General features: G+C 41.6%; 1 protein-coding gene and 1 pseudogene across 3 annotated transcripts in view; both read left to right on the top strand.

The window, feature by feature from the left end:
- The first annotated feature begins 2,237 nt into the window (after positions 1-2,237).
- Positions 2,238-22,475, top strand: part of LOC132882008 (protocadherin alpha-C2-like) — a 40,068-nt gene continuing 19,830 nt past the window's right edge. For 2 of the 3 annotated variants that reach the window (XM_060915175.1, XM_060915176.1), the window contains exon 1: positions 17,409-19,982. In XM_060915175.1, the coding sequence (XP_060771158.1) occupies positions 17,559-19,982 (2,424 nt within the window). In that variant the 5' untranslated portion in view covers positions 17,409-17,558. Of the gene's footprint in view, positions 4,781-17,408; positions 19,983-22,475 lie in introns of those variants that run through there. The other variant, XM_060915177.1, reaches the window with a different exon arrangement.
- LOC132875686 (protocadherin alpha-C2-like) lies at positions 6,128-13,393 on the top strand (annotated as a pseudogene).

Raw genomic sequence — 22,475 nt, 5'->3', positions numbered from 1 at the left:
AAAATGCTTTAGACAGAGAGGAAGTGGCACTTCATAATCTGATACTCACTGCTGTAGATGGCGGAGTTCCTGCGCGCTCTGGCACAGCCAGCATTATTGTGCGCGTTCTTGACACTAACGACAACGCCCCTCAGTTTGATAAAGACAGTTACACCATAAACATAACGGAAAACTCTCCGATTGGAAGCCTTGTAGTGAAATTAAATGCAACCGACGCCGATGACGGATCGAATTCCGACCTGACCTACGCATACAGTTTATATACGACAGAGAAAACGCAGCAAACTTTCAGTTTAAACCCAGATACCGGGGAAATTAGAGTTAAAGCAATGATTAATTACGAGGATTTCAGGATTTATGACATGGAAATTGTGGCAACAGACAAAGGAACGAATTCCTTATCAGGGAATTGTAAAGTAAGAATTTTAATCGCGGATATGAATGATAACCATCCAGAAATGTCCATCAGATCATTCACAAGCCCAATCAAAGAGGACGTAGTTGTAGGTACAGTTATTGCAGTGATTAGTGTTAGTGATAAAGATTCGGGAGAAAATGGCCAAATTGACGTTGATATTTCGGACAAACTTCCCTTTCGTCTGAAAGAATCATCTGATAAGTATTACGAGCTCGTGGTATCCGAACCACTTGACCGTGAAAAAGTAGCAGAATATGAGATTACATTCACCGTCACTGACAGAGGAAACCCTCCATTATCTGATAATGAAACTGTAACTCTCGAACTGCTGGACGTTAATGACAACGCCCCACAGTTTCCTCGATCATTTTATACCTTGCAGGTGAAGGAAAATAACCCACCTGGAGCTTTACTGAGCTCCCTGACCGCACACGACCCAGACCTCCATGAAAATCAATATCTCGTTTATTTTATAATAGAAAAAGAAATCGTGAATACTTCTATGTCCATGCTGTTCTCCATTAATCCAGAGAACGGTAACCTTTACGCACTAAAGACATTTGATTATGAGATAGAGAAGGAATTTCTTTTCCACATCGAGGCCAGAGACTCTGGTGTTCCTCCACTCAGCAGTAACATGACTGTTCACATTATTATCATGGACCAGAACGACAACACACCGGTTATAGTGTCTCCGTGGCGCGCGCACGGCTCAGTTGTGGAGGAGAAAATACCGAGATCTACCGATAAAGGAACTCTGATAGCCAAAGTAATTGCTATAGACACAGACTCTGTGCACAATTCCCGGATTACGTACCAGTTTCTCCAGAACACTGACGCTACATTATTCAGCCTGGATCAGTACAATGGAGAAATCCGGACCATGAGAATGTTCAGTTACAGAGACTCGCGCCATCAGCGGCTGGTGGTGATCGCCAAGGATAACGGAGATCCCGCTCTCTCTGCTACAGTCACCATCAAACTGTCCACTGTGGAGACCGCGCTTAAAAGCTATGCTGACATGACTGAGGTGCCTTTAGAATATGACATCTTTTCTGATTTAAACCTGTATCTGGTAATCGGACTGGGCTCAGTGTCATTCCTGTTACTGATCACCATATTGGTGACCATCGTGCTGAAGTGTCAGAAACCGAAGCCCAGTAAAGCTGCTCCTCCCTGTAGGAACAGTGTGATCAGTGAGAGGAACTCGACCATCGCAGATTCCACTCTGGTTTCCAACGATGCCTACTGGTACAGTTTATTTCTAGCTGAGACCAGGAAAGGAAAGTTGGTGGTTAGACAACCTGTGCCAAAGGGGACGAGATACATTGTTTCCAGTATACCGAGGAGCACAGGACTGACTGAGACTAGTGACTCAGCTGCCTCGACTCTACAGGTAGGAAAGAATTTCCTTCCCAAAGAAATATATGATCGATTAAATGTAGGGGAAACGAACGTTACCGAAAAGCAATGATTATTCAGAACTGAGCTTTGTATGCCAAATGTCCTCACTTTTAATGAATCGGCACACTATCATTTTGTTTAGATGTTCATCTTTAGATATTCCTATTCAATCAAATCATATACTGCGATTAATATTTCTCTATTTCTTTTTCAAAGCAAACTAAAAGTATTGAAGTAGAGGTTAAATATTTAATTCAGCATCTGGGTAAGTATCGCACAGCAGTGGGTGAGATACTGATGCATAGCTCACTTTAGTGCATTTTTTAATGTGGTGCACAAAGTGTCGCTGTTCTCCATGAAACGCTTTTATTTCTCATGTCTTCATTGCACTCATTGGGTAGATGGTGGATCAGCTCTTTGTGTCGCAGCATAGTAGTTTTTCTGTTCCCTATTTTGAACGTTTTACGCAGCGTTAAGACCTTTCCAACAATTCAGATTTTTCTTTGGAGACTGTCTACAGCACTTGGTTTCTATTTTCTGCGGTTATACCATTCATAAGACATGGGTTTTCCACTAAGTCCGCTAATGAAAAGGTACGTTGTCTCTATCCTTTTCTCCGTGTTCTTAAATACAGCATCGGCTGTTACCCATTATTCTATTCCTGAAGAAATGGAGGCGGGTTCCGTGGTGGCTAATTTAGCAACGGATCTTGGACTGGATGTTCGGACATTGAGCAAACGCAAGATACGCCTGGATACTTTGTCTAATAAAAAATATTTGGATCTTAACAAAGAAACAGGCGAGCTATTAATCATGGAGAGGATTGATCGAGAATATATTTGTCTGTCTAAACCGACTTGTATTTTGAAGCTTCATGCAACCACTGAAGATCCAGTAAGGATGTTTAACATTGAACTGGAAATTGTTGATATCAACGACAATGTTCCTCATTTCCGCAGAGACACAATGCATTTAGACATTTCTGAATCAACGCCTGTTGGAGAGCGATTTTCATTAAATAATGCAGTCGATCCTGACATTGGATTAAACTCAATTAAAACGTATTATCTTAGCGACAATGATTACTTTTCCCTGGAAATCCAAACTGGTCGTGATGGATCGAAATTTACAGATTTAATTTTGAAAAAAGCTTTAGACAGAGAGGAAGTGGCAGTTCATAATCTTATACTCACTGCTGTAGATGGCGGAGTTCCTGCGCGCTCTGGCACAGCCAGCATCATTGTGCGCGTTCTTGACACTAACGACAACGCCCCTCAGTTTGATAAAGACAGTTACACCATAAACATAACGGAAAACTCTCCGATTGGAAGCCTTGTAGTGAAATTAAATGCAACCGACGCCGATGACGGATCGAATTCCGACCTGACCTACGCATACAGTTTATATACGACAGAGAAAACGCAGCAAACTTTCAGTTTAAACCCAGATACTGGGGAAATTAGAGTTAAAGCAATGATTAATTACGAGGATTTCAGGATTTATGACATGGAAATTGTGGCAACAGACAAAGGAACGAATTCCTTATCAGGGAATTGTAAAGTAAGAATTTTAATCGCGGATATGAATGATAACCATCCAGAAATATCCATCAGATCATTCACTAGCCCAATCAAAGAGGATGTAGTTGTAGGTACAGTTATTGCAGTGATTAGTGTTAGTGATAAAGATTCGGGAGAAAATGGTCAAATTGACGTTGATATTTCTGACAAGCTGCCCTTTCGTCTGAAAGAATCATCTGATAATTATTACGAGCTCGTGGTATCCGAACCACTTGACCGTGAAAAAGTAGCAGAATATGAGATTACATTCACCGTCACTGACAGAGGAAACCCTCCATTATCTGATAATGAAACTGTAACTCTCGAACTGCTGGACGTTAATGACAACGCCCCACAGTTTCCTCGATCATTTTATACCTTGCAGGTGAAGGAAAATAACCCACCTGGAGCTTTACTGAGCTCCCTGACCGCACACGACCCAGACCTCCATGAAAATCAATATCTCGTTTATTTTATAATAGAAAAAGAAATCGTGAATACTTCTATGTCCATGCTGTTCTCCATTAATCCAGAGAACGGTAACCTTTACGCACTAAAGACATTTGATTATGAGATAGAGAAGGAATTTCTTTTCCACATCGAGGCCAGAGACTCTGGTGTTCCTCCACTCAGCAGTAACGTGACTGTTCACATTATTATCATGGACCAGAACGACAACACACCGGTTATAGTGTCTCCGTGGCGCGCGCACGGCTCAGTGGTGGAGGAGAAAATACCGAGATCTACCGATAAAGGAACTCTGATAGCCAAAGTCATTGCTATAGACACAGACTCTGTGCACAACTCCCGGATTACGTACCAGTTTCTCCAGAACACTGACGCTACATTATTCAGCCTGGACCAGTACAATGGAGAAATCCGGACCATGAGGATGTTCAGTTACAGAGACTCGCGCCATCAGCGGCTGGTGGTGATCGCCAAGGATAACGGAGATCCCGCTCTCTCTGCTACAGTCACCATCAAACTGTCCACGGTGGAGACCGCGCTTAAAAGCTATGCTGACATGACTGAGGTGCCTTTAGAGTATGACATCTTTTCAGATTTAAATCTGTATCTGGTAATCGGACTGGGCTCAGTGTCATTCCTGTTACTGATCACCATATTGGTGACCATCGTGTTGAAATGTCAGAAACCGAAGCCCAGTAAAGCTGCTCCTTCCTGTAGGAACAGTGTGATCAGTGAGAGGAACTCGACCATCGCAGATTCTACTCTGGTCTCCAACGATGCCTACTGGTACAGTTTATTTCTTGCTGAGACCAGGAAAGGAAAGTTGGTAGTTAGACAACCTGTGCCAAAGGGGACAAGGTACATTGTGTCCAGTATACCAAGGAGCACAGGACTGACTGAGACTAGTGACTCAGCTGCCTCCACTTTGCAGGTAAGTGTAATCTTAAACTGTTTCAAGAAAAAAAAACAACAACAACAACAACAACAATCGCGTGTGCTTTAACTGCCATTTCGGTCACCGGATCATGATGGATGCGGCTTTAAAATATTGCTATTACGATGAATTATAGATCTATTATTTAAAAAAAAACTGTGTTCAGTTAAACCAAGATAATTTTTCTTTTATTTCACTAATAAGAGGCTCACAGACATGGTCGCGTACAGTTATATTTATTTACTTGCCAATTGATTTCAACCATACCTAAAGGGAGACAAGGACTGTCTAGTTGCTCTCAATGACTCACTGTCATCTGATCACTATCTTAGGGTTTTACGCGCTGTGTCACAATTTCTAGTTGTTAAAAATCGTTTACTGCCAAATATTTTAGTTTTGTAACCATGACTTCGAACTTCGCTACACAGAGCGTCGCTGTTCTCTAAAACACACGTGTATACAGTCGTCATTCCAGAGTTTCGTCTTTTCGGACACGTTGACATCCATTCGATGTCGTGATAACGTCATCGTCTTCTTGATCTTTACTGTTTTTTTTCCTCCCGTGAGAGAGAGAGAGAGAGAGAGAGAGAGAGAGAGAGAAACCCCTATTGAAATATTTAAATAATTAGCACCTTTTTCTCACTGCCTCTGTTCTTTGAATAAATACCGAGATCTTGATGTGAAACAATGGAAGGTGGATTTAAATAACAGCGACGTAGCTACGCATGGGCCTTGCTTCTCTTTACTTTCACACTAAACCAGTACTTTTGTCTTTAAATCTGTCTGATATACCGTGGTCACGTTGCTCAATGAGCTGAAACAATGGATGGCACAGCAGTCGTGGATATGGCTCGGTCTTTGTATTTATTTATTTATTTATTTATTTATTTATTTCCGCCGTGATTAATATAGCCATTGCAGTTACTCCATACTTGCCAACCCTCCCGATTTCGGCGGGAGGCTCCCGATTTTAGCCTTCCCCGCCTCCCGATCGTATTTGTTAAAAACTGGATAATCTTCCGGTTTGGGGAAATCCCTAGCGTCAAGTTAAAAATACTCCCGATTATGTCCAATCAGAATCGTATAAGAAACACTGCTGACGTCAACTGATTTTTAACCAATCAACGAGCAGAACGACAGTCACTTCCGTAATGTAGGATTCACCCAGGCTGTCCGACATTTTTTACAAGCATTCATCATGGCCACTGAACCCAATACCAAACGGCAAAAATATGAAGGCAAATACCAGGTTGAATGGGAGAATGAATTTCCATGGATAAGCAAATGTTCGACCAGCCAGTTACACATTTTACGTAAGGTAAAGATACATGAAATCAGAATATAATGGAGTGTAAAATTAAACTAGTCTTCCACACCATTTCCGAAACAAACTGTACAACTTCTAAAGTGTTTAGTGAAATTTTGCATGACAGAGAATTTGTTTGATGAGTGCATTTGAATAGTGTGGTAGTGTCTTCGTGCTATTTTGAATTTATGTTTGAAAGTTTTAAGAGAAAGTTTACAAGTGAATTATCTGGAAAGTGAATGATTTTGATAGAGTTTTGAGGTTTTACTGTAAGTGAAAGATTACTAGTGAGTGTATTTTGGTAGTACTAAAATTTTGCATTCGAGTGAATTTCTTTGCGGAGTATATTTTGATAGTATGGTAGTATTTATAGTGCCATTTTTTAAATTTTGTTTGAAAACTTTCAGTCAAAGTTTGCAAATGAGCAAATTCCTTTGATGCATTCCGATAGGATTTTGATAGTATTTCTAGTGCTTTTTAAAAATTCTATTGGAAAGTGTTTAGTGAGAGTGATGCATTTTAGTAGTACTAAGACAGTGCAGTACCTATTTATTTAATTGGGTTATTACTATTTTGGTTAAATGTTATTAAAATTTAATTTAATTTATATATGATATTATAGTTCTCTGTATTTTTACATGAGCTTACAGAAGGAAAACACATTTGATGCAATCAAATAATATTTTCATTCACTGTGACTATTTTAAGAAATTATAAACATTCTTCTAAAGCATCACTTGTGTTATTTTCTGTTGGTCTCTGTATGTATACAATATTCAGGCATGAGATTTTTCAGCTAAAAGTCTGATTTAAGTCTTCCCTTTCATTGTTATTATATTAAAATTCAAGACGAGTATTATTTCAGATTTTTCACTCTGAGCTCTCTCATGCCTGATACACGAATCCCATAACCTATAGTAACTGATAGAACAATATCACCAATTCAAAAACTCTTTAATTGTATAAATTTCAAATGGTTTGCAATTAATTGGGATCCACTGTTTTTATCATTTCAACCGCGCATCATACCCTCGTCAAACTGAAAATGTCGTTCACGCACGTTTCTCCCCCATGAGAATGTTGAAAAGTTGGCAAGTATGTTACTCATTATAGTATTCCCAAAGAAATGGAGGAGGGATCATTTGTTTCGAATATAGCAGCTGATCTTGGACTGGATCATCGGCGTCGCCAGGGGTATTTTACTGGGGCACGTGCCCCAGTATAGATCTGTAGTGCCCCAGTAAAAAAAATCCAGTGACGAAACGCTCTGAATTTTAAACTTGGGAATAGCTGCAATTTAATTAATTCATAACGTGGGGTAGGCTAACCGATGCGCGAAGAAGACCATCTACAATGCTTTTACATTGGTAGTTTTGGCTGGCCTCGCGCACACTAAGCAATGTGAAAAAAGTGTGCGCGTGACATGAGTAACATCTTGGTTGCTATGGGGACCGCAGACTCCAGCAGCCCTCAGATGCAATGAAATTCAGAGCAGGGGAAACCATCTCTCCGTGTTTTTCAACTGTTTACAGGTTAGTAGACAGTAATTCCACTGTCATTTTTGTAACGCTGTAGAATTAATATGTGTTGGGACATTGTTTTCGTGTTGTCTTGATTTTTTGTTTGAAACAAAGGGATATTGAAAAGTTTGCATTCATTCCGTCGTCTGCAACGTGGCAAGCCGCGAGCCCTCAGTTTGCGTGTTGCCAGATCGCGTTGATAGTTTTGTGATGGACTGTGTGAAGATAGCCGATTACTGTTAAGCCGTTACCGATTACTTCTTAAAAAATGATTGTTTTGCTTGCCAACTGAGGCCCAACTTTATCTGTGTTTTTGTACTACAACTACACACAAACACACACACACACACACACACACACACACACACACACACACACACACACACACACACACACACAGTGGTGCTTTTAGAGGCTTTTGGATTGTGTTTAGAGATGTTCAATGCTGAAAATGCGTGTGCTTACAAAGATATGTTTGGTGATTTAAAAGGTATCAAGTGTGAATACTGTTGGCCATTAAGTACTCTTGGTTGAGTTTAAAAACTCGGCGGTGTTGTATTGTATGTTAATATGTTCTTTTACAATATTACCAACAGTATAAGTATTACATTGCTATTATCACAAATGTTGCAAATATTCATACTGTTATTATTAAATGATTGACCTGGATTCAGTGTCCTCGTAATCATTTTGAGTTTTACAGCTCTAGTGACTAGTTTTAAGCAGGCCGTTTCTAAATATAAATATCAATATATAAATATATATTACATAAAATATAATATATATTACATAAAATGTAATATATATTATATAAAAAATATAAATATAAATATAAATATAGTGCAAAATTTTTAGCTCGCGCGCTCGCATACATTTCCTGTGCCCCTTTTGTGCCCCAGTATGGTCTTGGGTCTAGTGACGCCCCTGGACTGGATATCAAAAGTTTAGTGAAGCGTAAGATACGATTAGATGTGATAGCCAACAAGAAATATTTAGAGATAAACAAAGAAACTGGGGAGCTGTTTATCCTGGAAAAAATTGACAGAGAGTCCCTATGTCCCTCAAAAACAACAAACTCATGTTTTCTTAAATTAGAGGCTTCGATTGAAAATCCAGTGCGAAAGTTTAATATCAAATTACTGATAATGGATATCAACGATAATGCTCCTAGTTTCCGACGGGATACGATGCACTTGGATATTTCCGAGTCAACAATGCCCGGGGAAAGGTTTTCTCTTAACAATGCTGTAGATCCAGATATCGGAACAAATTCGATCAAAACATATCTCCTGAGTGAAAGTTAGCACTTCTCTATAGAAATACAAACCGGAAGAGATGCGTCAAAGTTTGTTGATTTAAATTTGAACAAAGGCCTAGACAGAGAGGAGACGGCTATTCATAATTTGATACTAATAGCTGTAGACGGCGGAGTGCCTGCGCGTTCATCATTCGCGTGCTGGATACAAATGACAACGCCCCAAAATTTGAAAAAGAAAGTTTTGAAATAATTCGAGAACGCCCCTCTAGTTGTACAGTTAAAAGCGCCAGATTTGGACGAAGGCTCTAACTCAGATATTAGTTATTCATTCAGTCTCTACACGTCTGAAAAAACCCAACAGACCTTCAGCTTAAATGAATATAACGGTGAAATCAGAGTAAAGGAAACAGTCAACTATGAAGATTTCAACATTTATACCTTGGAGATAATAGCAAAAGATAAAGGAGTAAATCCTTTGTTAGGGAAATGCAAATTAACAATTCTCATCGCCGACATGAATGATAATCATCCACAAATTTCCATCAAATCATTTCAAAGTCCCATTAAAGAGGATATTGCTCTGGGTATGGTTATCACAATAATTAGTGTGAATGACAAAGATTCAGAAGAAAATGGACAAATAGACATTCATATTAATGATAACCTACCATTTGGGCTTAAACAGTCAGCTAACAATTATTACGAGCTTGTAGTTTCAGAACCGTTAGATTGTGAAAATGTCCCAGAATCCATTCCATTCCATTGCGATCCATGTTGTACGCGACAATTGAGGACCCCAGATTCATCAGACTATTTCTTTCGATGAGCGCGTCTAGCCGCTGCTCTTTCCAGAAGACTGCCATCAACCAAAGCCCTTCCACATCTTATTTTGCACCGCCATGTGTCACGATCAGCTGTCAGATCGTACCAATTGTCCGGGAAGCCGCAAAGTCTCAGATCGTCCTTTGCGCAATCTTTCCATCACTTCTTCGGTCTTCCTCTAGATCTTTTACCTTTGGCTAGTTCTCCAAACAAAAGCTGTTTAGGGATCCTGTTACTGTCCATCCGGCAGACATGACCAAGCCAACATAGTTGGTTTGACCTGATGATTGCCTCAATGGTGTTACAATTGGCCCTCCTTAGCCCTTCTGCATTTGTGATGTGCTGCCACCATCTGATCTTGAGGATGTGGTGCAGTTAACATTGACGAAAACATTCTAGCAAGTGGGCCATGTCTCACTTCCATAGAGTAGCAATGGTAGGATAATAGCCTTGTAGACTGCAAGTTTGGTGCTTATTGATATCCCTTTCCTATCAAAGCAACTAGCTGCCAATGAGCAGAAGGAGCCATCTGCTCTGCTGATCCTCTTTTTTATCTCAGGCTCGAGATTTCCGTCATCGGTCAGATCGCCACCAAGGTAGGTGAATTTGTGTGCTTTCTTTAGTGTAAAGTCATCAATGGTGATAGCAGGTGGATCTAGACAGTTAACATGCATGACTTTGGTTTTTGGCTTGCTGATTGTCAGCCCAAAGTCTTTGCAAGTCTTATTGAGCACATTAATACCATCTTGCAGTGACCTGTGGCTGTTGGTACCGAGGGCTGCATCATCAGCATAGAGACAGTTGCTCAGCTGTGTTACTTTTGCAGACTTGGTCTTTAGTCTACAAAGGTTAAATAGCTTGCCGTCTTGTTTGTGGCAGATGTTGATGCCAAAGTTGGGCATTGACTGGTGTGCCTTTCTCAACATGTAAGAAAAAAAGAGAATGAATAGGGCCAGTGCCATGACACAACCTTGTCGAAGGCCGGATGAAACTACAAATTCCTTGGAAAGCTCTCCTGCAACAGATATTTTGGCTTGCATACCTTCGTGGAAGCTCTTGATGATGTTCACAATCTTTGGGGGTATCCCGATCTTGAGCAGAAGGTTCCACATGAGAGGCCTGTTGATGGAATTGAAGGCTTTCACAAGATCTACGAATATTATGTGGAGCTCCTGATGTTGCTCGCGGCACTTCTCAATAAGCTGTCTCATGGCGAACATCATGTCACTGTTGGACCTACCAGCTCTGAAGCTGCACTGTGCCTCTGGATAGTGTTTTTCAACGCATGGCCATATCTGGTTGAGAATGACTTTGGCATAGAGTTTTCCTATGATGGAGAGCAGAGTAATCCCCCTGTAATTGCCACATGTGAAGCGGAAGTTCTTGTTGGCGAATAATAATATAATCGATCGTGTGCCAGAGTTTTGATCTGGGATGCATCCATGTGCCTTTGTGAATGTCAGGATGGGAGAACATTGTGTTTGAGATGGTGAGTCCAAACTGAGCACATAGTTCAAGCAACATGATTCCCTGGTTGTTTTCCTAACCAAGACCATGACCATGTGACATTTGGCCAGGTCTTGTGGTCACACCCAACTCTAGCGTTGAAATCACCAAGAAGAAAAAGACGATAATTTCTGGGAACAGACGCAAGCACTTCAGTTAGCTGGTCATAGAAATGGGTCCTTTCCTCAATGGGTCTCTTGAAACTAGGGGCATAAACAGTGATGACAGTGGTGTAGCAGGTGTTATCTAGCTTTATGCGCATCTTCATTATATGGGAGTTGATCCCCTTCCAGCTGAAAACTAGCGGACCCAGGTGGTTCTTTAATGCTACTGCAACACCTTCTTGCTTTATTTGGTCACAGCTTCTGCCGGAGTGTATGGTGTAACTGCCATCCATGAATTCCCCTTCCTCTGCGATATGGCATTCACTCAGGCAGGCAAGATCTATGTTAAGACGTTCGAGCTCAGCTGATACTAAGGCAGATCTGCATTCAGGAGCTTGGCGCTTGGATGTTGTGGGATCTGAGAGAGTTCGTAGATTCCAAGATGCTAATTTGATCTGCCTCATAAAATTTTTGCAGGCACGTTTGGGCTTGTTGGAGCCATAGGGTCCTTGCGGCTTTGCCAGTGGCTCATCATTAGTGCATTGCCGCTGCCCAGCCATGTGACACAGGTAGTTAATAGTCTCTTGAGTATGGTCTGTAGTGGGTATAAGAATCCACGACCAAGGGCTGCTAACCCCAGGCTGTGGGTGAGTAGGCTGCCCTCTTCCGTAATCACGTCCCCCAATGGCATTGACATAATAGTGGACTCTTGGGAGACGCATATCTGTCATGTCATATGCCAGTAGAGTGGTAAAAAAAAAAAAGACACCGGTCAGTGGGCTGACCCAAGCTGGGACTGACCTGTAGATTTTCCTTGAGGTTTTCTCCTGAAGCCTTTCCCAAACCAGGTATGGCCGCAAGGCAGCGGAGGTTTGGAATCAGGGTTTTCCTTCTCCTAGGCGGACTGCCAACCAAGGTTAACGAGCTCCACCTACCCGAAATATTCCAGAATATGACATCACATTTACTGCAATAGACAAAGGAAACCCTCCATTATCTGATAATGAAACTGTATCTTTAGAACTGCTGAATATTAATGACATCATGGCACATTTTCCACAATCATTTTATACGATACAGGTTATGGAAAATAATCAACTTGGGGCTTTGCTGAGTTCTTTAACTGCTATTGACCCTGATCTCCATGAAAATCAGTATCTCATTTATTTTATAATAGAAAATGAAATAGTGAACACTTCCATGTCAATGCTCTTCTCCATTAATCCAGAGAATGGTAACCTTTACGCACTAAAGACATTTGATTATGAGATAGAGAAGGAATTTCTTTTCCACATCGAGGGCAGAGACTCTGGTGTTCCGCCACTCAGCAGTAACATGACTGTTCACATTATTATCATGGACCAGAACGACAACACACCGGTTGTAGTGTCTCCGTGGCATGCGCACGGCTCAGTGGTGGAGGAGAAAATACCGAGATCCACTGATAAAGGAACTCTGATAGCCAAAATAATTGCGATAGACACAGACTCTGTGCACAACTCCCGGATTACGTACCAGTTTCTCCAGAACACTGATGCTACTTTATTCAGCCTGGACCAGTACAATGGAGAAATCTGGACCATGAGGATGTTCAGTTACAGAGACTCGTGCCACCAGTGGCTGGTGGTGATCGCCAAGGATAACGGAGATCCTGCTCTCTCTGCTACAGTCACCATCAAACTGTCCCCGGTGGAGACCACGCTTAAAAGCTATGCTGACATGACTGAGGTGCCTTTAGAATATGACATCTTTTCTGATTTAAACCTGTATCTGGTAATCGGACTGGGCTCAGTGTCATTCTCGTTACTGATCACCATATTGGTGACCATCATGCCAAAGTGTCAGAAACTGAAGCATAGTAAAGCTGCTCCTCCCTGTAGGAACAGTGTGATCAGTGAGAAGAACTCAACCATCACAGATTCCACTTTGGTTTCCAATGATGCCAATTTGTTTTTACCGAAGACCAGGAAAGGAAAGCTGGTAGTTAGACAGCTTGTGCCAAAAGGGATGAAATACATTGATTCTGGTATACCTAGGAGCACAGGACTGACTGAGACTAGTGACTCAGCTGCATCTACTCTACAGGTAATTTGAATTTTATTAATATTATTCATATTTTGCTCAAAGTGCATTGTTCTCTCTGAAAACAACATGCAACATGCTTACGGTTCAGTCCAAATAATTGTCCTGTATCAAAGAAACGGATGGTTAATTTTCATCATCATGACTTAAATCTTCTTCTTCTTTTGGCTGCTCCCGATTAGGGGTCACCACAGCCGATCTTTTGTCTCCATTGCTCCTTGTTTTCCACATCCTTCTCTACCACACCTGACACTTTCATGTCCTCTCTCACCACATCCATGTGTCTCGTCTTTGACCTTCCTCGTTTTCATGTTCCTGGCAGTTCCATTCTCAACATTCTCCTTCCAACATGCTCTGCATCTCTTCTCAGGATGTGCCCATACCTTCTCAGTCTCATCTCTCTGAGCCTAATTCCCAAGCTCTCCATATGTGCTGTCCTTCTGATGTGCTTGTTCCTTATTCTATCCAACCTTGTCACTCCCATCGCAAACCTTAGCATCCTCAACTCCGCCACCTCCAACTTTGCCTCCCGTCTCTTCGTTAAGGGTACTGTCTCCAATCCATACATCATAGCTGGTCTCACTACTGTCTTATACAGCTTACCTTTCACTTTTGCTGGGACTTTCCTATCACAAATGACTCCCGAAATCCTTCTCCAACTGCTCCACCCTGTCTGCACTCTCTTTCTCACCTCACTATTGCAGCCCCCATTTTCCTGCACAGTTGACCCCAGGTACTTGAATTCACCAACTTTCTTTATGTCTACTCCTTGCATCTTCACTACACTCTCATCCCCATTCTCATTGATGTACATGTATTCTGTTTTGCTACTGATCACCTTCATTCCTCTTCGTTCCAATGCATACTTCCATCTCTCCAAACCCAGCTCAACCTCCTTTCTACTTTCACCACATATCACATATCATCCGCAAACATCATGTTCCATGGTGACTCTTGCCTCACTTCATCCATCAAGCTGTCCATCATTAAGGCAAACAAGAAAGGACTCAAAGCAGATCCTTGATGAAGTCTCACCTTCACCTTCAACCATTCAGTCATTCCAACTGCACACCTCATTGCTGTTTCACTGTTCTCATACATGTTTTGCACCACTCTAATATACTTCTCATTCACTCCACACTTACAGTACCATACAATACCATACCATACAATACCATAACTCATCGCTTGGCACTCTATTGTATGCCTTCTCCAGGTCTACAAACACACAATGTAGCTTTCTCTGGCCTTCCCTGTACTTCTCCCTTGACATTCCTAAAGCAAATATTGCATCCGACGTGCTCTTCCTTGGCATAAACCCATACTACTGTTCACAGATTGCTACCTCTCTTCTCTATCTCACCTCCAATACCCTTTCCCATAACTTCATGGTGTGGCTCATCAGTTTTATCCCTCTGTAATTACTGCAGCTCTGTATATCTCCCTTATTCTTGTATATTGGGACTAGCACACTCTTTCTCCATTCATTTGGCATTTTCTTATTCTCTAGGACCTTATTAAACAATCTCGTTAGGAACTCCACAGATGTCTCACCCAAATATCTCCAAGCCTCAATCGGGATACCATCTGGTCTGACTGCTTTCCCAGTCTTCATTCTTTTCATGGCTGTCCTCACCTCATCCTTACTAACCAACTCTGCTTCCTGATTTGCTGTCTCCAATGAATCTGACCTTTTCTCTCTTAGATTCTCCTCATTTAATAAATCCTCAAAGTACTCTTTCCACCTTCTTAATACATTCTCTTTGTTTGTCAGCACATTTCTGTTTACATCTTTCATCACTCATACCTACTGTACATCCCTCACTTCCCTGTTTCTCTGCCTAGCTAGTCTGTAAAGGTCTTTCTCTCCTTCTTTGGTCTCCAGTCTTTTGTACAACTCCTGGTATGCATCTGCTTTTGCCTTCGCTACTGCTCTTTTTGCCTTCTGTCTCGTCTCTCTGTATAACCACCTGCTTTCCTCATCTCTCTGATTGTCCCAATTCTTCTTTGCTAGCCTCTTCTCTTTTATAATTTCCTGCACTTCTTTATTCCACCACCATGTCTCCCTGTCTTCCTTCCTCCTTCCCGATGACCACCCTAGCACCTTCCTTGCTGTCTCTCTTATTAGTATAGCAGTAGTATCCTAATCTTCTGGCAGGCTTCCATTACCACTCAATGCTCATCTCATTTCTTCCCTAAACTCCTTCTGATGTTCAACCTCTTTTAGTTTCCACCACTTAATCTTCAGCTCCACTATTTCATGTTTCCTCTTTTTCACTTTCAAGCTCATCCTGCACATGACCACTCGATGTTGTCTAGCTACACTCTCCCCTGCCATCACTTTACAGTCTCCAATCTCCTTCAGGTTATCCCTTCTGTAGAGTATGTAGTCCACCTGTTTAGATCTTCCTCCACTCTTAAATGTCACCATGTGCTGCTCTATCTTCTCGAAGTATGTATTGACTATTGCCAAATTCATCCTCTTTGAAAACTCAACCACCATTTGCCCTTCCACATTTCTCTCTCTTACACCATATCTGCCCATCACATCCTCATCTCCTCTGTTTCCCTTGCCAACATGTCCATTGAAATCTGCTCCTATCAGCACATGCTCCTCCCTCAGTATACTTTCTACCACTTCATCCATCTTTTCCCAGAAAAACTCTTTCTCTTCATTCTCACATCCAACCTGTGGGGCATACGCACACACAACATTGATACCACTCCTTGAATCTCCAACTTCATGCCTATCACTTTATCTGACACCCTCTTCACATCAATCACACTATTGACCAACTCTCCCCTCAAAACAATACCAACACCATTTCTCTTTCCATCAACTCCATAATAAAACAACTTGCATCCACCTCCAATGTTCTTGGCCTTGCTTCCCTTCCACCTTGTCTTCTGCACACACAAAATGTCCAACTTCCTTTTTTCCATCATAGCTGCTAACTCTCTTGCTCTGCCAGTCAATGTTCCCACATTCAGTGTTCCTACCCTCAATTCTAAGCGTCTTCCCTTCCATCTTTTATGCTCTCTCCTAACATGCCTCTCCCCTCTCTTTCTCCTTCTCTGTTTTGGCGCAACAGTAGCATACTTTCCACCGGCACCCTGTTGACCAACAGTACCGGAGGCGGCCATTGTTAACCCGGGCCCCGACCGATCCAGTATGGTATTTCTCTTTTCAATCCACATGTTAGATTTGGCACGGTTTTACGCCTGATGCCCTTCCTGATGCAACCCTCTCCAATTTATCAGGGTTTGGGACCGGTACCAAGAGTACCCAGTGGCTGGATGGATGACTTACATAATTTTTTTCTTATGTTTACTTTTCTTTGGAAACGCATTATACACGACATACACAAAAACAACAACAACGAAACAGAGCTACAGTTTGTAAACACGTACCAAATGCATCCAAGCATATGCTCGGTTTACCTGATTTAATGGCATGTAAATGAAGATACAAGTTAGGTATGACTAATAATCTGGCAACTAAGGGTATTTTAGACATAACTTCACCTGCTCCAGCGAGTGATATTCCCGGGAAACGGCAACATTTATAACACGAGCTCAAGTGTCAAACAAACAAACAAACAAACAAACAAAGAAATCTGTACTTAATGTGGCAACTTACGCAAACCTTTAGGATGCCACCTAAAACTAAAATCCTTATTTTTGTGTTTTGTTTGTATGATCAATCAATCAATCAATCAATCAATCAATCAATACTAACTAGAATCACAATTACTGAAAATCTGTGAATTGTCCTAATCACTTAGAAGACTTCAACGTGACGCCTTCCTGCACCTAAAAAAGACTTCTTTCGCACTGGATAAAGGCGCCTCCAAAAACTTATAATATAAACGCACATGCATCGAGTAATTTTTAAAATTCTCTGAAGAGTGTTAAAGTGAGAAGGATTCTGTATTGAAAAAGTATGTGCACTGAGCGTCGCTGTCCACCAGCAAAACGCACCGTTAGTTTGTCTGGTGTGGCCATTATTTTGTCTGCAGTTGCTTATGTTGTTTCGGCATAGCTCTCGTGGAATGCGCACGAGAATTGATTCTTCATGCAGCTGATGGAAATTACACTCTTAATACCTTTACTTTCTGTTTCATTTCCCTCATTTGCACTAACTAATCGCTTGTTTTGACTGCATTTGCGGCGACGAATGTCTCAGATCCATACAATGGATAGCCGAATCATGAAACAGCTGTTGTGGAGGTACGTCGCAACATCCCTTCTCATTTTTGCGGTTATACACTCCGCGTTTGCTGTTACTCACTACTCGATACCAGAAGAAATGAAAGAGGGATCTATTGTTTCAAATCTCGCAGCCGATTTAGGACTTGATGTGAAAACCTTGCGTGCACGAAAGATGCGACTAGATGCTGTAGCCAACAAAAAATACTTGGATGTTAACAAAGAGACGGGGGAGCTTTACATTGTGGAGAAAATGGACAGGGAGCAACTGTGCAACGTTAAAACAGCTACATGCTTTTTAAAACTGGATGTCATAATTGAAAATCCAATAAGAATGTTTAATATTGAACTTGAGATTATGGACATAAATGATAATTCACCACATTTCCGTCGAGATACCATTCATCTGGATATATCCGAATCAACGCCAATAGGAGAGAAGTTTTCTCTCACAAATGCTGTTGACCCCGATGTCGGCTCAAATTCTATTAAAACCTATTATCTGAGCGAAAGTGACTACTTTAATATCGACATACAAACTGGGCGTGATGGGTCGAAATTTACAGATTTAATTTTAAAAAGAACTCTGGACCGTGAGGAACGGGCTATTCATAATCTCATACTGACCGCTGTCGATGGCGGAGCCCCTGCGCGCTCTGGTACGGCTAAAATTATTGTTCGTGTGCTAGATACCAACGACAACGCCCCTCAGTTTGATAAAGACAGTTATACTATAAATCTCATGGAAAACTCTCCCATTGGCAGCCTTGTAATCAAATTAAATGCAACAGATAAGGATGAGGGCACAAATTCTGATATAGAGTACTCATTTAGTCTCTATACTTCCGAGAAAACGCAAACAACGTTTGGATTAAACCAAAATAACGGTGAAATAAGAGTTAAAGAAATGATCAATTATGAGGATTTCAGAATTTATGATGCGGAAATAATAGCTAAAGACAAAGGTGCCAATTCGTTATCTGGACAATGCAAGGTAACAATACTAATAAATGATATGAATGACAATCATCCGGAAATTTCTATTAAATCATTTTCAGGTCCTATTAAAGAGGATGTAGCTGTAGATACAGTTGTTGGAGTGATCAGTGTGAGTGATAAAGATTCAGGAGAAAATGGTGAAATTGATATAAATATTTCGGATAAATTACCTTTTAAACTGAGAGAGACATCCGACAATTATTACGAGCTCGTAGTTTCAGAACCGTTGGACCGTGAAACAGTTGCAGAATATGACATCACATTTACCGTCACTGACAGAGGAAACCCTCCATTATCTGATAATGAAACTGTAACTCTAGAACTGCTGGACGTTAATGACAATGTCCCAAAATTTCCACAATCATTTAAAACTATACAAGTGATGGAAAATAACCCACCTGGAGCTTTACTGAGCTCCCTGACCGCACACGACCCAGACCTCCATGAAAATCAATATCTCGTTTATTTTATAATAGAAAAGGAAATCGTGAATACTTCTATGTCCATGCTGTTCTCCATTAATCCAGAGAACGGTAACCTTTACGCACTAAAGACATTTGATTATGAGATAGAGAAGGAATTTCTTTTCCACATCGAGGCCAGAGACTCTGGTGTTCCTCCACTTAGCAGTAATGCGACTGTTCACATTATTATCATGGACCAGAACGACAACACACCTGTTATAGTGTCTCCATGGCGCGCACACGGCACCGTGGTGGAGGAAAAAATACAGAGATCTACCGATAAAGGAACTCTGATAGCCAAAGTAATTGCTATAGACACAGACTCTGTGCACAACTCCCGGATTACGTACCAGTTTCTCCAGAACACTGACGCTACATTATTCAGCCTGGACCAGTACAATGGAGAAATCCGGACCATGAGGATGTTCAGTTACAGAGACTCGCGCCACCAGCGGCTTGTGGTGATCGCCAAGGATAACGGAGATCCCTCTCTCTCTGCTACAGTCACCATCAAACTGTCCACGGTGGAGACTGCACTTAAAAGCTATGCTGACATGACTGAGGTGCCTTTAGAATATGACATCTTTTCTGATTTAAACCTGTATCTGGTAATCGGACTGGGCTCAGTGTCATTCCTGTTACTGATCACCATACTGGTGACCATTGTGCTGAAGTGTCAGAAACCGAAGCCCAGTAAAGCTGCTCCTCCCTGTAGGAACAGTGTGATCAGTGAGAGGAACTCGACCATCGCAGATTCCACTCTGGTCTCCAATGATGCCTACTGGTACAGTTTATTTCTAGCAGAGACCAGGAAAGGAAAGCTGGTAGTTAGACAACCTGTGCCAAAGGGGACGAGATACATTGTGTCTAGTATACCAAGGAGCACAGGACTGACTGAGACTAGTGACTCAGCTGCCTCAACTCTGCAGGTAGGATGCAAAAATTGCTCTTTTTTACCATTTAATTCTTCTTTGTTTTTGGTTAATATTTCAGCTTCATCCCAGTTTTTCGGAGATGTGAAGTCAAGTCTGCCTTTGCACTGGGCCCAGGAAGTTGTTGAGCACTCATAGCTCATATAAATATGATGAAATTCAGTATTTATTTTTTTCTCATGGTCTTGACTGACATCTTGGCTTATATTTGATTAAAAACAATTTCTGTGCCTGGTGCATTTTCAGTTTGAACTGTTCATTCATAATGGTTTCTTTAGTTCTATTAATGTATGTTACTTCACCAATTAAATATTACTTACATTCCTTTGCATAGTTTTTATACAGAGCCATGTTGATCCATTTTATGATGTTTCATACTCTCACATTCCTAATGATTTACACACAGAAATGTACTCCTTGGTCTCATGTGCAGAGTTGCTGTTCACCAAGAAAACGTACTTCACCATAAAAAAGAATGCAGCCTATCCATCAGATACTTGGAGTTGTCTTTCAAGCATTCATTTCAGTATCTCATTATTGGATATGCCTCTCTGTATAATCCTCAGAAGCCCTTATTTCAATATATCATCTCTCTTAAGCTGACAGCAATAATGTATGCACCAAGGAGGAAACACTCCTTTCCTGTTTTTAAGGGCACATCATTCAAATACCTTGTCTTTAATTGCATCACCTGGTCATTCAAATACCTCTTTTGCTATACACAGAACACTCTACCTTGATTAGGCTACCAGGGTGACTTGGCTCAACAGTCCACAGTTCAAGTTAACAGCTCTTGTGCCAAACCTTTTCCTTGACCATAGAAAAGTCTCTTTTGAAAGAACATGGATCATTGCCTCCAAACAGTAGAGTCACTGAGCAATGAAGTGAGTTAGAGAACAAACTGGCAGCAGCTAGCCCTTGGCCTCCATTGCTAGCCTCCAAGTACCTACTGAGTGAAAGTTTTGCAAAAAATAAACTTCTTTTTTTTAATGGTGAACACAGATCCTGTTGTAGTTTTCTCTTACAACTTCAAAATTGATGAGACGAGACTCTGGACTTAAAATCAGATGTCTTTAGTGAGTAAATAAAAGGGAAAGGCATACATGTAGCTTGTTCAAATGAGGAGTACACAGCATGACTGCTAATAACAGCAAACTGACTGACATCTTCACATCAGGTTCACCCTTTTGCACCGAGAGCATCATGGGTATTGAAGTCCCCTTTTAATACAACTCCAAATCAAACACTCAAATGAAATGCAGTCCTCTTTTTAACTAAGTATTTAACACATTTACTGTCTTTATGAATATCAACTTAAATTAACTCCTATAAATAATATGTTCCTCAGAATCAATTCTCAACATCCTCCCCCCCCGATAAACTACAAAGAGTCCCATATACATTTTCGTACATACGTTGGGGAGTGCCTGTTAGAGAGCACACTCTGTCTAGGCCGTCAGCATGGTGAGGTAGGGTGGCCAGTTCCTTTCCTCGTCGCCTTTAACTTCCCCAGTGTTTCCACCAGGTCCCCATTCACTGCTGGGTGGACAGGAGGCAAGCCCCAGATCACCATCCAAGGCGAGGCTCGAACCGGGGACCGTTTGCTTGGCAGTCAAGCGCTCTAACCACTTGGCCACCTCGCCCCCTGATAAACTACAGTTTATCTAAATTTCCAAAGGATACAACAGCTGGATCGGTCTCCGCAGAACAGTCCCTGAAGTAGTGCGAACTGCACATGACCTCACAAGGCCATCACGGCCTGGAAACAGTTCCTCAATTTTCCCCAGCTTCCAGCTCTGCCTTGGTGTGTTATCCTCTCCAATGAGTGCAACATCCCCCACCTTCAGCAGAGAAGGCTGTGGGGTGTCACAGTGATGTGCTGACTTCGAACCCAGCAAATATTCTCTCCGCCATCTGTTCCAGAAGTTGGTCATAAGTCTTTATCTGTATCGCCATCTCCATGTCATCTCCTCCTTGTTCGCTGTTGGATGGTTAGTGTCAAGAAGTGAGCAGGTGTCAGTGGCTGTGGCTCATCCACATCAATGTGCACATAGGTGAGCAGCCTCAAGTTTATTATGGCCTCAGCTTCAGTCAGAATGGTGCGCATTTCCTCAAACTTGAGTTTAGCTCTGCCAAGCACTTTCCTGAGAAAGATTTTGACTGACCTTACAAGCCTCTCCCAGAATCCACCCCACCAGGCTGCTCTTTCAGCGATGAACCGCCAGGTGATGCCCTTCTCTAAGAAGAACTCTTGTAGCTGTGGATCTTTGATGCTTTTCCAGAGCTCCTTCAAATCCTGATCCATTCTCTCAAATGTCCTGGCATTATCTGACAAGATCACCTTGCATAACCCTCTTCTTGAGATTAATCTTTTCAGGGCTAGCAGAAAGTTCTCAGTGGACAGATCCGAGACCAGCTCTAAGTGTACTGCTCTGGTTACAGCACAAGTGAACAGTGCTATGTATGATTTTGTCATGGAGCTCTGTGCCT

This window comes from Neoarius graeffei, chromosome 2 (genome assembly GCF_027579695.1).
Source record: "Neoarius graeffei isolate fNeoGra1 chromosome 2, fNeoGra1.pri, whole genome shotgun sequence".
Classification (NCBI taxonomy): Eukaryota; Metazoa; Chordata; class Actinopteri; order Siluriformes; family Ariidae; genus Neoarius; species Neoarius graeffei.
The sequence above is the reverse complement of the archived record's forward strand: the minus strand, read 5'-3'. Positions and strand labels throughout refer to the sequence as shown.